Source organism: Arctopsyche grandis, chromosome 7 (genome assembly GCF_051622035.1).
Source record: "Arctopsyche grandis isolate Sample6627 chromosome 7, ASM5162203v2, whole genome shotgun sequence".
Classification (NCBI taxonomy): domain Eukaryota; kingdom Metazoa; phylum Arthropoda; class Insecta; order Trichoptera; family Hydropsychidae; genus Arctopsyche; species Arctopsyche grandis.
This window is the reverse complement of record NC_135361.1, coordinates 30619205-30635263: the sequence shown is the minus strand read 5'-3', so window position 1 is coordinate 30635263 and position 16059 is coordinate 30619205. Positions and strand designations below refer to the sequence as shown.

At 33.2% G+C, this 16059-nt stretch overlaps 1 protein-coding gene across 1 annotated transcript in view; it reads left to right on the top strand.

Moving 5' to 3' along the window:
• The window catches only part of LOC143914802 (atrial natriuretic peptide-converting enzyme-like), a 199397-nt gene that overhangs the window by 167313 nt on the left and 16025 nt on the right, over positions 1-16059 (top strand). Inside the window, exons 7-9 of the mRNA XM_077435150.1 lie at positions 1228-1416; positions 3627-3759; positions 10136-10288. Of these exons, the coding sequence (XP_077291276.1) occupies positions 1228-1416; positions 3627-3759; positions 10136-10288 (475 nt within the window). The remainder of the gene's footprint in view (positions 1-1227; positions 1417-3626; positions 3760-10135; positions 10289-16059) is intronic.

The following is a 16059-nucleotide window of genomic DNA, read 5'->3' as shown; positions in this document are numbered from 1 at the left end:
TATGAAATCGTACAAAATAAATGAACAAATAAATGCTAATTAATTATAGATGATGGTCGATTTTAGATTTCAAGTCAAATTTAGTGTTTATTCGTATTTTTTTTAATATTAATACTAATATACTGACTAGGGATTGCAATTTACCGTCAAATTTTATAAACCGGTAAAAGGTAAATTATTTTTCCTATTGCTGGTATACCGGCATTTACCGGTAAAATCGTGACTTTTCCTTAAAACGTTAACCTAGATTGAATCGTAAATAATTTAAAATAAATATCAGGCGAATAATGTCATATACATACATATTAATACATTAACGTAAATTCGTAACAATACATTAATTTTATTTGTTTATTTTTATCCATCACATTTTAATAAAATTTAATTGTTTAAAGTTTGGATCATTTGAATGTTTCGATCATAATTGAAACAACCGTCTGATCGCATTTATTACAATTTGGTTAGTCTGTGTCACCAGTGAAATTATCAATTTTAATTCGCATGGATTTTTATTGTAATATTATGCAATAAAATGCCTGTATATGAACTTAACTCGTGATGAAATAATTAACGATAAATACCGGTAAATTTTGAATTTTAACCGGCATTTACCGATGGTGACATTTTACTGATTTACCGGTAAACTGGTATACCGGTATTGCAATCCCTAATACAATTCATTAAAAAAACAACAAGCTGTCGTTTTTGAACTAAGCTTTATTAGACAATTTCATGAATTGAGTATATCTTCCATTGTCTATTTTTGGACGAAGATGTCATTTGGCTTCACCGTTCAGTAGCTTATATAAATATCGAACTAAATATAAATTACGAAACGTTCACGCACGGGTTTATACTTTTGATGGAAATCAGATATTTTGTTCATATTTACATATTACAAAACTTAACATAAAAAACAACACTTTTAAATATCAATGGGAGAAACATTAGTAATTTTATATGTACTAAAATTTATGTTTTAAATAATTTAATTATAAAACACTTACTGCATTGTATAGTATTTAATTTTTTTTTTTGCAATGTAAGGTAAAGTTTAAAAAGCAATCTTAAATGCATCATACTTTATATCTTTCGCCGCAGTGTGGCGCTGCCGTCTCGGCCGCCATTTTAAATTTTTAAAGCCCCCCACAGTAGATCGTTATTTGGCCATCTGCCGCGTGTAATTTTGACAATTTTTGATGTGCAATGTCTGTTTTGGGAATGGAGGTCGTTAAGGTCGTCAACAATACCATAACCATGAGCACAGTGATGACCGTGGCGCCAGCTGCCAAAAATCCAGCTCCAGGAGTCTGTCTGCCAGTGATTGTCAACTTCTGCCAGTACCATCGAGTGCCGTACAACTTCACAGTGTTCCCCAACTACATTGGACACTTTGGGCAGAGAGACGCACAACAGGTAATTTTCCCTTTTTTGATTTTTCATTTAAGACAATCGAATAGGGATCCCAATCAAATATTCAAATATTCGAGTATTCGAATTATTCGTCTGATTTTTCAGCCATTTGTTATTCGAATATTATTCGTATATAGGTATATATTTTATAAAATAAATACACAAAATCAATATGAAAATATTGATGACGAAGAAGCCGGCGATTATGAAGAAAAATTTATACATAATGGGGATAATTGTGATGAAAATGAAGATAATGAGGAAGATGAAATGTCTACATGTGAAGAAACGGATTTTTATTAATTAAATACAAAATTTTTTGAAGAAAATCGTTTTTCGATCAATAATAATTAGAGGTTGTGATTTCTCGACTTTTTTTGATTCTCGAGATTCTAGAATCTCCTTTTCTCGGAATATTTGAATCTCGAGATTTGAGAATCTTATTTTCTCGAAATATTTGAATCTCGAGAATTCGAGATTTTCTTTTTTTGTTTCTCGAGATTCTCGAGAATTCTCGAGAAAGTATAATTTTTTTTTTAATATAGTGAATTGATTTTTTTAGCATATAAACTTGACGACATACAAAAATCAAAAGGACACAAACACTACATATGTATATTATATCAGGGGTTTACAACTTTATTAAAGACATGACGAAATAAAGATATAGAGAGATACAATAGAACATTGAATAGAAAAAAAAGTAAAATTATATAAAAAAATATTTTAAAAGAAGGCATGAAAAGAAAATAAAAATATACAAAAGTAATTTAAAATAGTAAAAATAACAATATGTAAAAAATAATTTTATAAAATTCCCAGTGTTACTACCCGGCTTTGCCCGTGTTATTGTGACTGGACAAATTATAAAAATACTGACTATAAATTGATTAATATCTAAGGAATAAATAAATAATAAATCAAAAATCTTTGTTTTATGTGTGTTAAGTGGGGTCATATTGTCGGTGAAAATATATTTTCACTAGCGTTTTAGTGATAACATAACCGAATACTTTCGCACTAGTGACTAGTACCTACATGCACATACATATGTATATCGAACTTAAAAATGGTGTGATTTGCGTGTAACATGTGTATATGTACTTATTTGATGACCGAATAATAACTTACCGGAAAAATAATAAAAATACTGACCATCTATACATATTACAATACTTCACAAAATTATTTACGAGTTAACAAGTATACAAATCAGTCAGTTTATTGAACAAAAAAATGTAGTGATAAATTGAGAATATTCTCGATATTTTCGAGATTCTAATAAAAAATTTCTCGAGATACGAGAATCTCGAATTTTCATAATAAAATATTCTCGAGAAATGAGAATCTCTCAAAATGAGAATCTGAGACAAGATTTCTCGATCACAACCTCTAATAATAATGTCAACGAAATTTTAGAAAACATCATAAAAATAATACGAATATTTTAGAAGTCACCGGCAAAATATACATTTTAGAAGAAATCATAATGAAAAAAGAAAATAATATATTGAAATTATTATTGGATGTAAAAACGAGGTGGAATTCAATGGCAACTATGATAAGACGATTTATTCAAGTTTACGAAAGTGTAAACATAGCACTAAAAGAATAAAATTTCAATACTGTTTCTAAGAATGAAATTGATATTTTCAAAATTTTAATTGATGTTATTACTAGAGGTAGGATAGTCACAGTGCTATCTATTGTTCCGTTGTTGTAAATCATTTATAAAAAAGGTTCGGCAAACCTTTAACAATGAATTTACAACCTTTGAACAATACGCGGCACCTTCTGGGTCCGGTGACTAGTTATTACTCCCGTTGAAACCGCAATCAAAGAATTCAGCAAAAATAATGCATCTTTAATAACAGCAGAAGGAGTTTATAAATTTTTATCTTATATTTCATGTGTGTATTTTAGTGTTATGTTTTTTTTAATTTTCTTAAAATTACGTTTTATTTATTGTAATATATTACATATATAAATATAATGTAATTTATGCCTAGTACATATGTAATTACCTTTTTTTTCATTTTCGAATATATTCGAATATTCGAATAGCTCTTGATTTACTATTCGATATTCGAATAGTTGAAGCCCTACAATCGAACCATATTAGACAAACTCAATTCTAAAATGAAAACGATTGTGTAGATGTAAGAACGAATCAATCTGCTTAGTGGTTAGTTAAATTAACTTTATTTCTACAGGATTTGGAAATTTACGATGCAGTAGTAGACGTGAGATGCTATGAACTTGCTGCCCTATTCCTATGCTCAATTTTCGTACCCAAATGTGGACCTTTAGGACACATGGTCCGACCCTGCAGAAGCCTATGCTTAGGTGAGTCATAAATGAATATATAATATTCTTTATTTTTGTATTTTCAAACATGTTTACATGTTTATATATTAAATGTATAATGTTTTCATAAGGAAACCGTTTTTATTTGCATTCTCCCCTCCTGCTGATGTTGTATTTTTCATGCGAGTTCTTTGTGTGCAAATATTTGAAGCAAAAAAAAAGTTTTCCTTTTTATTGCTTTTTCGGGAAAAAAAGAACAAAGCTCTGTATTTGTATTTTTATTTTTTATTTTTTTGAAAGATGTCGCGTTCCTTTTTGTTGTCGCGCTTCATTGTAATCAACCTTGGGTGGAATTAAATCCAAAAAATATATTGCACACATATACATATATGTGTGTATAATACATCAAAGGAAAGTGCCTCCCCTTTGTCTCCCACTCGCATGAAAATTCAGTATTTCAATAAAAAATAAATATGGCGGTTAGGAATTGTGTAAGACAAAAATCTCAAGAAGCTGACATTTAAAAAGTCAATTTTCCTCGCTTGGAAAATGTCACGAAAAGTATAAGCATAAAAATTTAATAATAAAGGAAAATGCTCGTCAATAATTTCCATCAAAGAAAATAATTTCCATCGTTGGAAAACGCTCAAAGATCACGCTTCTATAATATGAAAAGAAAATAATGTTTTTTTTTTTTTTAAGTGCTGTCGTAAATTACATCATTTTGAAATGCGAAGAACGACCTGAAATAAAAATATATTTTCCATAGAACGGTATTTTATTACTTCCTTTATTGTTATTGTAAAAATGTTTATTTTTCGTATACACAGTACGGTTATACAAAAACACTCGGAGTAACATCTCTGCTTATTGAAAAACGTTTTCCATTTGCTGGGCTTATTGAATTTTGATCGAACCACAAAATCAAAATTATTCCCTTTAGACATATTGGAACGAAAACAAATTTTCGTTTCACTTCAAAGTAATACATATATCGCAAATTTTAAATCATTTTCCTTTAGAATGCAATATATTACAAAAACAATTTTATTTTTTATTGTGTTTTGTTTTTCTCCGCTGAATATTTTATTGCTAACGAAAGAATTCTTCGGAGAATCGTCGATTTAATAACTGAAGTTGCTAAAGCAAACTTTACAACAACAAATTATTTATTTTTGAGTCGAAATTCCAGTCTTGAAACTTTCATTCGATGAGAAATATTAAACTTGAAAATATAATACATATAAATACGATATATAATATGAAAAAAAATCACAATACATTAAAAATATCAATGCCTTTCAATCAGTACATGAATTTTGAATTTGTATCGAATTTTGAGTTTGTAGATGCTGGAATAGTTCGGATTTTTCCTTTCAAGATTTTTCCTTATGAGGTATACATAAATTACCTTGAAACAAAAAACCTGATTTATTACAGCTTTTTTAACAAACTTAAAATTCGAAACAACTTCAAAAATGTACATACGATATCTGTCGAATAAGCTATCGACGTATTCTATCAACGTAAAAATTTTTTTCATAAAAAGCGGAATCATATATTTTCTATTTTCTTTTAAAACTATTTAAAATATCAAAGCGTTGGCTTTTCTGCTTCGTTTCAAAACAAGCTATATTTCAATACTTTATTTATTTTTATTTCATAGAACATGAACCTCTCCAAAGCGACTAATGCACTTATACAGATAAAATACAATCAACTTACATACATAAGCATTTTATACAATACGAATTCATACAAACATCCACAGTGACATACATATATGGAGAAATTTTTGCAGAATTTTATAATCAAATAGGCATATCTCCAAACGCTGAATAACATGAGATTAGCAAGAAATAGGAATCAGGAAAATTGGCAAACTCTGATAAGAAACAATCGACCTGGAGTCAAAAACCAAGATTTGGCCAGCGGCGGAACTCTGGTGGGACTCGAACCCGTGACCACTCTTAATAAGCATAACATGCTAACATAACATGCAAAACATAACATGCTTAGTTATGTTTTGGATATGTTTCGGGTATGAAAGAAATCTGCATTTGAAGTTACAAAAAAATTCCAACAAAATTGACTTTTACAATTTAAAATGCCGATTACTCTGACTGACTAACTGCAATTTATTTGATTTTAGCCAGTTTAGAGACGAAGTCTTATCTTAATTGTAAGCTTTAATTTTTGAAATAAAAAATATGAAAAAAAAACTTATTTACCCAATATACATATACATATATTTTTGGCAGTTTGGCTTAGTGGTAGCGTATATATTTAGCACCGCTGAGGTCAAAGGTTCGAGTCCTCGTCACTGCTGGTTAGATTTGGGGGTTTTGTGACTCCAAATCGATCGTTTCTCTATCAGAGTTTGCCAATTTTATCTGATCATTGCTGAAACGGTTCCTGAAATTTGGTATTAGATCTAATCCTGTTGTCACAAAATCTGCCTGTGTATAATTTGTAATAATTATACACAGTAATCTGAAATCAATAGATATCTCTATATGTATAAAAATTGTATACAAAAAAAAAATCTAAAAATAATCCATAGATGTCTCTATGATTATTATTTCTGATTAATTGTTATATGCTATATATTCTGATTGTATATGTATGTATTACTGTATTTCTGATTGTTTATGTATTCTGTATTTCGTTAACGTACACCCGTCGCATTGGAGCAAATCTGTAATGGCGAGTGTATATTGATTTGTAACAATCAAATAAAACTAATGTACATGCACTGCATACACAAAAATTTAGAAACATGTAAAGTTTCTCAAGAAGATAGGAATTAGAAGGGGAAAATATTGAGTATAATACAATTTCATCGTCTCACTCTAGTTTCATGTTTCAGCATTAAAATTTTTCCCGAGGCGTTCGGTCACTATGCGTAAAAAAGTTTTACTTCCATTTATTTTTTCATATTTTTTTATACTAAATTAATATTAAATTTAATACATAATTCTTATAATGCAAGTACCAACTAATAAGTACCAAATATAAAATTTTAATCTAACCAATCGGATAGACAACGTTTTCACTGTTGCCGATTAAATATCGAATTATTGTTCTAAAGCGTAATTTAATCGTGATGAAGAGATCGCGGACATTGTTAACGACATGTTGGGTATTTTATTTGTTTTTGTTGTTTATCACAAAAGTGATTCAGTAAAACGGTGTGGACATTTCCTTAGGCTCTTTAGACGTTTCATAAGTCTGCGGTTTCAATAAATCATGCAGCAGCAGGCGGACCATAATGTAGTCTTAAATTTCCAACAACGGAAAGTTTTCTCGCGGAAAATTCGAGTTTCGAACATCGTTTTATATTATATCAAAATGGTAATATCAAATAATTCTCTCAGACATGTTGATGCTCATATTACTAGTTATTACATTACACTGTTCGACACGAAAAATGTTTCAGAGACGGGATATGACTTTTCTTATAGATATATGCCCAGTGAACACGAATCTGGTAATAAAAAGTGTTGATTGGCTCGAGATTCGGAGATATATGTGTTTTTTAAATCGCGCGATTTTTCTATATCTTGGTGTTGTTCGGTCGATTTCTCAAAATCTGTTAATTTTCTTTTCAAAATGAATATTGGAATCTATAGTCGTGTATTTTATCTGTAATTTGTAGTACTTTTCAGCTTTCAAATCTCTCTAAGTAGTCGTCCAGTTCAAATCAAAAGTCAAAATTACGTATTTTCACTTGTGATTTTTTCACACTGTTAATACTATATTATATTGAGTATTTTCTATTGAAACATGTTTATTAGGATAGTGTTCTGGCCACACTATTTTTTGATTTCGTTTAAAAGGGTTAATTGGATGTGTGGTGAATTTTAAACTGGTAAAATTGTGACCAAAAACTTCGTATTAGTAGAGCACAAATTTGTGTTGTGTGCGCTGCATTACTGTACGCTGCATCATGTGCGTCATTGTATACAACGATATAGTGGTCACAAACTTTTTTCAATGTGTTTTTAAATAATTTTGTAATGAAATAATTAGAAGGATTTGAATTTAATAATATATTTATTGAATACGAATATGTATAGCGTAAAAATAAGTATCAGTACATTACAGTACATACAGTAAATTTTAAGCACCCGAATAAAAATAAAAATAAACATGGAAAATAAAAACAAAAATCAAAATGAAATTAAATATGAAGATAATGAACATTTCAAAGATAAATAAAAAATAAAAACAAAAATCTAAAAAATATTTTTGTTTCGAAAGCATTATATATTTTAAGTAGGTACAAAGTACTTCAAAATATCTTTGAAATGTTCATTATCTTGAAATATTTTAAAAGTCGTCATTTGTCGAACAGTGTTATTATCTATATATATAAAATTGAATATCTGTGTGTGTGTGTGTCTCGAATAGGCTCCTAAACCACGATTACGATGGAACTTTCAGAATTTGTTGTATACATGTCCGGGAAGATTACTTTGAAAATAAAACGGGAAAAAACCTCTTAATAATAATATTCGTAATTAAGATTTTACTGATGCGAAAGTAAAGCTATAACGCTTTTAACGCATCACGCCGCGAGTGTGACAATAATCGCGCCACGCCTACCTCGCACTCGAATGTACTAACCATTCAGGGCTGTACCACAAATACACAGCGGATGGCCCACGTCCACAAATATATCTATGTCTGTGGAACGGGAACGGGAATTGCACGCGTTATTGTGGCATTGCAATGCATGCCGGGTTCAGCTAGTTTGCAATATTTTATTTATCCACATACATACATACATAAATGTAATAAATGTTGACTTTGAATGGTATTATTGGGTAGAGTTTTGTTCAGGGATCCAAATTATAGACTAAAGTCGGTTCACAGTATTGATTCTACGACTCAGAAGGTCCACACGGAATAACCGTTCGCTCAAGTTCACGATCATTTATGGGCAGGTAGTCGAGTGTTCAGACATGCAGTAGTCCGAACAGGCCCGACATTCCCCATAAACGCTATTTTTTTATTATTATATCATAGAACATAAACATTCGCTTTTACAGATCGCTTCAAAGCGATGAGTGCACTTATACAAATACAATACAATCAATCAATACGGTCAATATACATTAGCATTTTATACAATGTGAATTCATATAAACATCCACACCGTGACATCTATGTAGAATTTTTTGCAGCGTTTTATAATCAAATTGGTGAACCCCAAGACGCTGAGATTAGCAAGAGAGATATAAAAGGAGATGCTAATTTGGCAAACTCTGACAAGAAACGATCAACCTGCAGTCACAAACCAAGGTCTGGCCAGTATCGGGACTATAATGGGATTCGAATCCGTGACCACTTTGCTCGAAAGCATAATATTCTAACCACTAGTCCTATTTTATTTTATTTTATTTATTTTACATACATTTATACCAGGAAGGCCTAACAGATAAACCCCAATGCGCCTTCCTGGCCAATTACAAACAATGCTGCATTTTTAATACCTAAGTCTCTGAATTACCTTCAAAACACTGAAAGACTCGAAATTGACATCTGTGAATTTTACTGTACATAAATCATACTCAAAAAGTGGTGACATAATGGGTAGGATGGGTTTATAGCCAATTTAATGGAGGAACCATTTCAACAACGAAATCATAAAAATTGGATTGGAAATGATCGACTTGGAGTCACAAATATCCAAGTCTGACCAGTAGCATTACAGATAATATACTCAGAATAAATTCTTTTCGATCGAGGTCAACTCACGGGATCAAACTCGGCGCTATGCAAAAGCCCAACCACCGAGCCATGCTTCTGGCTAATTTATTCATTTATTTAACGTTTTGCCATTGTGGCATTACAGGAAGAACCTAATGCGCCACAATGGCCTACATAATAACAATAAGAGAGGGAGAAAACAAAAAATAAAAATAAAATAATAGATGTATGTATGTACATACATAAAATAGCTGATTAAAAGAATCGAATTTATTTAAATTGTCAGAATTTGTTGATGAGAACGTAGCAGGAAATGAAAGGGGAAATGAAAGATGCCTAATCACTTGCAGACATTTCTGACGGCCATTTATAATGTTACAAAGCCGTTGTAAAAAGCATAAATCTTCGCCGTTAAAATTTCGCAGGAAAAAGAGAATATGGATTTGCGTGATAGACAGTCGGTAATGTGGAAATCGTTCGAGCGGCAATATATAAAGTGTCCGCGGATAATAAAAAGCGCATAACGAGGATTGCGTGGATTATCGTGAGTGCTTTTCCGCGTAACAATTTTCCGCGGGAAAATTCGTTCAAGCAATTGGGCTTTCCGTTCGAATTTCACGCGCGAAAAGATGCTCCGGTATTAAAAGGCGCTGTGGATTTCGCGCGCGAAATGCTACATTGGTTATGTTTTGTTTTGCAGAAACGATGAGGCGTTGCGGATTTTTCTTGGACGTTTTCGGCCTCACGATGCCCGACTACCTTCAATGTGAAATCTTTCCGGAATCGCCCAACACTGACGTATGCTTGGGACACAGGGAAGTTCGAGAAGCTAAATTTCGAGCCCAAAAACCAGGTAAATACATCACAGTACTGAAAAGTCCTGTGAAAATTGGTAACTTTTCATAATAAAATCATAAGTTTTTGTTTTTTAATTTTTTTATAACGATTGGAGTAAGTTATACCGAATGTGTAATGAAACGCTTTAGCTTAATGAGTCACAGAATAAGGGGCGACTTCTATCGGTTGTTTTGTACAGTTCAAAAACTAGCACTTGACCCCTGAAATTTCATGAGGGAGAGTGTCTTAGGAGAAGGGGGGGAATGAAGCAGTTGTGTGAAGTGAAGATCTAGAAAAATAATTTAATTTTAATTTTAATTTCAAATCATGTGTAATTCAATTATTTTTCAAACCCATCCGTTGAAATGTGTTCGTTGGTAACCACGTTACCAGTTGGTTTATGACGACACGGCGTTGAAGAGACGTTAGTTGAGCTCCAACCATCACTTGAAACGGGAATTGTATGCGTTATTGTGGCAATTGTGGCATTGCAACGCATGCCGGGTTCAGCTAGTATAAAATAAAAACAAATAAACTAACAATTATAACATTTTTATTTTCAAACTCCATGTTTAATTTCAATAAACACTGTCCTAATTGTTTCTAAAATTCTTCACATGGTTCCAAACTAGATAAGTTCGAATACTTCAATCCTTCTTCTTGGTTTATTTCCCTTTCGATACGCCAGCGTATTAGCATGTGTCAAGTTCGGTAAATAGACTATTCGTCACATTGCGGTGGTTACAAAGACAATTTTTGCCATGAAAATCGCGAATACACAATATTTGGAACTCAAGTATGATATTAGTATGATAGTTATCGTTAGTATGATGGACTTTTCGGCTACCAGATGTTCCGTTATAGAGATTTGAGTGTACAAGTACTTTGTGACCAGTAATCACCGAACCGTCAAGTTCTTAAGAGGGCTGGACAGCAGCGCCTTGTCCATACAAACGTACTATACTTCTCCCTTTCTCAATTATGGCACTACAGAAATTATTTTTTAATATGCTATGGATATCTACCATTGGGGTGCATCTATCGTTTTATTTTTTTGATTAATTATTTTTTATATGAGCTAGGAGCCGCCAAACATCTATAAAATCGCCTCTTTTTTACACCCACGAAACGAGTCCAGCGTGCTTATTTAACGGTCGATTTAAAAAAAAATACGCCGATAGATGCACAGAAAGTATCTTTCTCATACCGATGATGAAATTTTTTTAAAAATTGGTCCAGTTTTGGGGGAGAAAATAGTAGAATACGAAACCTCGATTTTGTCAATTTAAAATACGTTTCATCTGGTCGAAGCGCAACTGTCGCATTCACTCAATATATATATATTGATATATATTGTCGCATTCACTCAATATATACATACACTCAATATACGTAGTGTTGCTACGTTACACAACTGCTAACTAGTTGCAGTGTCGGTCTTCCGTTAATCGGGTTAAATTAACGATAATTTAACCGTTTCTAAAGTGTCTGTGTTTTGCAAGATTGTAAATATTAAATATTAATAGTGTGATAAAAAACCCGCTTGTTTATAATAGTGAAGTGTTTTAATTTCTTATCTGAAAATTGTGACGAATTTTCAACATGAAGAATTAATAAAATTTTGTCATTTGTTTCGACGTGTAATAAAAATAATTTGAATTTATATTTTTGTTTAATCATAGTGAAAAAGTGCTTGTGTTGTGTTTTTTGTTTGATTTCAATAATTTCGGTTATCAATAGTTTCACAATGTCTCGTTTTGAGTGCATTTACAGACTGTGTGACTCAATCAAAGACGTTCTATCTGGGGGAAATCTCCTTTCCAATTCCAGGATTTCTGATATATTGGTTGCCACCTCTCAAATTGTCACGGTCGCACGAGAGGAAGAGGAGGCGCATGACTCTCAGCGACTGATTGACCTCAAGCTAGCAATTGATGGTCTGGTGGAGGATTCGCGTGAGTTCAGGATATTCTTCGCAGATTCCTTACGTGCCCTGACTGCTCAAATGGAGGCTGCAAGGATGGTTTCTACTTTGTCTCCAACCCATGCTCCACCTGCAGCGGCGCGGCCGGCCGATCAGGGCATAAGCAAACGTAAGCGCCGTAACAAAGTGTCAAAGAGCGCTTTGTTGTCCCGTCCGGACTTAGCTGCTTCTCTTGCTGACGCTTCTCCGAAGACTGCTGTTCCTGCCGCCGTTCACAATGGAGCGTCGCATGCCAGCTTTCCATTACCTTCTCCATCACCTGCGCCAACTCCTGCAATTCGGAAGGCTTCTCTGATAGATGCAGTTTCTAAGTCTCCAATTCAATCTCAACGGTCTCAGAGGCAATCTTTCATCCGTTGCTCGGCTACTCACAATGGAGCGTCGCATGCCAGCCTTCCAATACCTTATCCATCACCTGCGTCAACTCCTGCACCACGGAAGGCTTCTCTGATAGATGCAGTTTCTAAATCTCCAATTCATTCTCAACGGTCTCAGAGGCAGTCTTTCATCCGTTGCTCGGGTATTGAAGATGAGCATCTAAAAGCTGTCTCCGATAAACGTTTTATTCATTTATTCTATCTGAAACGTGAGTCTACAGAAACTCAAATAAAGGATTATTTATGTAGGAAGTTGGGACGAATTGATCAGAACTTCACAGTTCAATCACTATCAGCTAGGGGCAGTTATGCTTCATTCAAAATAGGAGTCTGCACAGCTGATTTTTCTGTGGTTTTTGATCCTGCTTTTTGGCCGCGGGGAGTCGGGTTACGTCGGTGGCTTTTTCGGAAGACAAAGGCCGCAATTTAATAAGACCCGAAAGGAACGGGCGCGCCTTTGTGAGTCCTTAAATGTTTACTACCAAAATGTAAGGGGACTTAATTCAAAGACAGACATTTGTTTATCTGCTGTTCTTGCTCAAGATCATGACTTAATTGCTTTTTCTGAAACTTGGATTTGCGATTCTGTCTTAAATGGCGAACTTTTCGATGACCGCTATTTAGTTTTTCGGAGGGATCGTTGCAGCAGAGGCGGGGGAGTTCTTCTCGCTGTACGAGCTGCTAGTTTTCAATCTGTTCGCCTTTTTGATCAGCTCAATACCATCGGTGAACATATTTGGGTTGAACTTCGCTTAAAGAATTTTTCTATTTTAATATGTGTACTGTATTTTCCTCCGAATGAATCTCCTCTTATTATAAATTCATTTTTTTCAAATTTGCAAAATAATTTTAATGTTTTGGCTGGCAGGAAAGTCATGATCTTGGGTGATTTTAATCCTAGAAGTTTGAATTATGTTCCTAATGAATTAATTTTTATGTCAGAACTATTTAATATGAGTCAATTGAACTCAATAACTAATTGTAATAATAATTTATTAGATTTAATTTTCACTAATTTAAATTTTATTTCTTGCAATGTATCTAGAAGCCTATTTCCTTTGCTGCCTGAGGATCCATACCATCCGGCGCTTGAGTTAGAAGTAAATACACTTGTTTCGGCTTCCTCTCATTTTCATTCTGCTAATATACCGGCTCCGGGTGGATGGTTGTTTGATGGTGTTGATTTCGTGATCCTCAATAGTTTGTTTTTTGCTTGTAATTGGGATAAACTATATGAGTGCGTTGATGTTAATTCTGCCGTTGATTCCTTTTATAGTATCGTTAACTCTGTATTTGATAAATGTTTTATGAGAAAGCGTCAAATTAATGAAGCAAGGGTTTACCCAAAGTGGTATAATTCCCGAATAATTTCATTAATGCACAAGAAAAATAATGCACATAAAATATGGAAAAAATATAAAGATCCTACATTTTTTATTGATTTCTGTAACTTGCGTACTCTTTTTAAGCGGATCTCGACTTCCGCTTACGAGGAATACATTACTAATTGTGAAAATTCAATTGCTCAGAATCCGAAAAATTTTTGGAGCTTCATCAACAGCAAACGAATTATAGATTCAAAACTTACGAAAATGCACGATATGGATGAGGACTTTATTGGTCATGACAGCATCGCAAATGCCTTTGCTAACTATTTTCATTCGGTTTTTGATTCGACTACTGTTATGACTTCCCCTAGTTTAGATTCCTCCATGTTTCCATTATTGTCTGTTGACAAGTTCCATTTATCTGATTTACGCTACGGTTTTGGTAAAATTAAAAATATTAAATCTTTTGGACCAGATTTCATTCCAGATTTCATTTTAAAGGGTAGTGAGCCTGGACTCTCGCCTCCATTGATTTTTATTTTTAATCTAATGCTGAAGACTTCAGTTTTTCCTGTATCATGGAAGTGTTCGAAAGTAACTCCGATCCATAAAAAAGGTGATAAGTATTCCATTAGAAACTATCGCCCGGTTGCTATAATATCCTCTTCTGCAAAACTTTTTGAAATTATACTTCATAGGTATATTTTCAATCATTGCCAGAGTATGATTATTGATCAGCAACATGGATTTCGTCCACAACGTTCAACGACCACAAATTTGTTGTCATTTTCTGGTTTTGTAACAGGTTCCTTGGATGCTAATATTCAAACAGATACTGTTTACACGGATTTCGAAAAGGCTTTCGACAAAGTAAATCACTCCATCCTTATCAATAAACTAATTGGTTATGGTTTCTCATATGGTCTCTCTCAGTTATTCACAAATTATCTCAAGGATCGACGTCAGTTTGTAAAATATGGAATTTATTCTTCTGTTGAATACCCAACCTGCTCTGGTGTTCCACAGGGTTCTAATCTTGGCCCCTTACTATTCATTTTATTTGTTAATGATATTAGGGAAATATTCCACAACTGCAACTTCTTATTATATGCAGATGATCTAAAACTTTTTAGGTGCGTTGAATCTTCTTCCGATGCTCTACTGCTACAGAGCGATTTAGATTCACTCGTTATTTGGTCACACTCAAATTGTCTTCCGATAAGCGTTGAAAAGTGTCACATTGTCTCTTTTTCCAGATCTCGATCATCAATTGAATTTGGTTACAATATTGATGGCTCTATTCTTGCCCGTCACACACATATCAAGGATTTGGGAATTACTTTTTCAAATATCTGGAATTTTAATTCTCATATCCAAGATGTGTGCAATAGGGCTACAAAAACTTTAGGCTTCGTCATCAGAAACTCACGCGCCTTTAATAGCACCAGAGTGACGCGTTTACTGTATACTACATTGGTGCGCAGTTTGCTTGAATCTGGTTCGGCCATATGGAGTCCTAATCATTTAAGGTACACGCTAATGTTAGAGAGGGTGCAAAGAAAATTTCTTCGCTATCTCTACATGAGAGAGTTTGGGCGCTATCCCTACTTATTTCCTAGTAAGTTTGTCATGGGCTCCTTGGGCTTTGACTCCTTAGCTTCACGTAGAAACAATCATCTTGGTAAGCTTTTTCTAAAAATTCTAAGGGGTGAATATCATCTTCCTGAAGTTCTGTGTAATCTTAAACTTAGAGTACCTGAGAAACTGAGAGAATCTCGCTCCAGAACTCTATTCCTACCTATTCGGGCCAGGACTAATGTGCTTGATGACTCACCCCTTTCAAGAGCCATTCGACTATTTAACCTGCTTTCTGGGAGCCTTGATGTTTTTACTTCATCATACAGTTCTGTCAGGCAGCATATTTTAAATGACTTCTAGCTACATACATATTTACACATGTTGTTTTCATTTTGTAATGTTATTATTTAGCATAATGTGTATGTATGTTGGTTTTATCTATATTTATATATGTATGCTATTTTTTATTTATATATATACTAGCTGTATTACCCGGCTTCGCTCAGTGTTTATAATATAA